Source organism: Nanorana parkeri, unplaced genomic scaffold (genome assembly GCF_000935625.1).
Source record: "Nanorana parkeri isolate BGI_ZX_2015 unplaced genomic scaffold, ASM93562v1 scaffold344, whole genome shotgun sequence".
NCBI lineage: Eukaryota > Metazoa > Chordata > Amphibia > Anura > Dicroglossidae > Nanorana > Nanorana parkeri.
In genome coordinates, this window is record NW_017306612.1 from 175,616 (window position 1) to 177,197 (window position 1,582).

Here is a 1,582-nt window from a genome sequence, read left to right on the forward strand (position 1 = left end):
CTGCCTATAGCTGAAATGTGACTTTTAATGGTGCTGACCGTATTCTAATGTTACTTGTTGGAGTCTCATCCTCTCCTGTTTTTATGCCCCAATGACGTTCTCTTCCCCTCCTGCAGCTGGACAAAGTGGAAGGGGTGTTTGAGCGGCCCATTGATGACGTCATCCGCGCCATCTCCAAGGCTCTGCGGCAAGCTCTGGGGATCTCCCTGTTCGGCATCGATATCATCATCAACAACAAGAGCGGCCAGCACGCGGTCATCGACATTAATGCATTCCCAGGTGAGTCCATGCAGTAAAATGGAACTAGGGAGGGGACCTCTGGCTGCTTTCTCATGGCCACTTGTGTTCCTGCTAAGATTTCCTGTCCATGCCTAATTTCCACTCACTTCCTGTTCTGGTGCCAGCTGGGACAGGAAGTGATTACAAATCTCTCCATTCTGGGTACAGTTAGCAGTAAAACCTGAAAGGGGTTTCTGTCCCTTCCCTAACACAGCCAAACCTAAAGAAAACCTTGTTGCGGAGACTTCTACTGTGATGTCACCTGACTGCTTCCATGCTGCTGATTGTACAGGTAACCAATGTGTTCTACTTTCCTGTAAGCATGCTTACAGTGTTAGACCAACAGCACCTAAAGGGAATGTGTGGTTCTCTCCTGGTGGTCTAGTGTTGGAAACCTGCCACAGATATGACTCTTTCCAGGCAAGAAGGTGGTGGGCACGTGGCTGGACCCTTCTTGTTGTATTGGAAAACAACAAAAACACAGAGACAGGAAATGACATCATTGCCAAGAGAGAACATTGTATTTTACGAGGATCGAACACTATCCCCAAGCGGCAGAACTTCTAATCTTCAGTGTAATATGAATGAGTCTAGAAATACATTTTACATAAAGTGTCAGTTCAGGTCTTGTAGGATGACGGTCATACTACACGACTCCTTCCTCCTATGGCACCTACAGTTTATATACGGGATGCTCCCTGTAGCTTGGAGCTTTCCACTCTGGTCATGTTATCTGATCTCCGGCACAGAGTGCCGGCAACTACCACGTACCCAGCAGCTGCCGTGTGTCCCAGCACCTCCATCCATGTTAATGACATCCCCCGTATTAATATGAAGAGATCTCGGCTTCTACAGCACCGGAACTGCATGACTATGAATCAGTTTCCTGCAGCGTCCTTTCCACGACCGACTGTTCTCTTTCCATCATAAATATGCAGCACGTTAGATCCGCTCTGCAGACTCCAGTCCTAGCCGGGGGGTCAGGGATCAATATTGTGAATGCGTCCCCCCGTTTTATCCATAGCCGCAAAACTGGAAATGTGAAATGTCCCGGAGAGAGAACTCCGAGCTTAGAAGAGGCGCAGAGATATATACACTGAGTGGCCAGATTATTATGACCCCCCCCATCAGTACTTCGTTGGGCCGCCTCGTGACTCCACGAGATGGTGAAAGGTGATGCGAGGAATCTGACACGGCACTGTTGCCCTTCTGTTGTCTTGTACCAGTCTTGCCCCTCCCCCGTTCTGCCCTAACATTGACTAGTCGCTGACGGCCACAATTCGCACGTTCAGACCCAGATTTT

The 1,582-nt window shown here is 49.0% G+C and overlaps 1 protein-coding gene across 1 annotated transcript in view; it reads left to right on the forward strand.

The window, feature by feature from the left end:
* Positions 1–1,582, forward strand: part of ITPK1 (inositol-tetrakisphosphate 1-kinase) — a 70,541-nt gene that overhangs the window by 67,779 nt on the left and 1,180 nt on the right. The window contains exon 9 of the mRNA XM_018558499.1: positions 117–279. Coding sequence (XP_018414001.1) covers positions 117–279 — 163 coding nt within the window. The remainder of the gene's footprint in view (positions 1–116; positions 280–1,582) is intronic.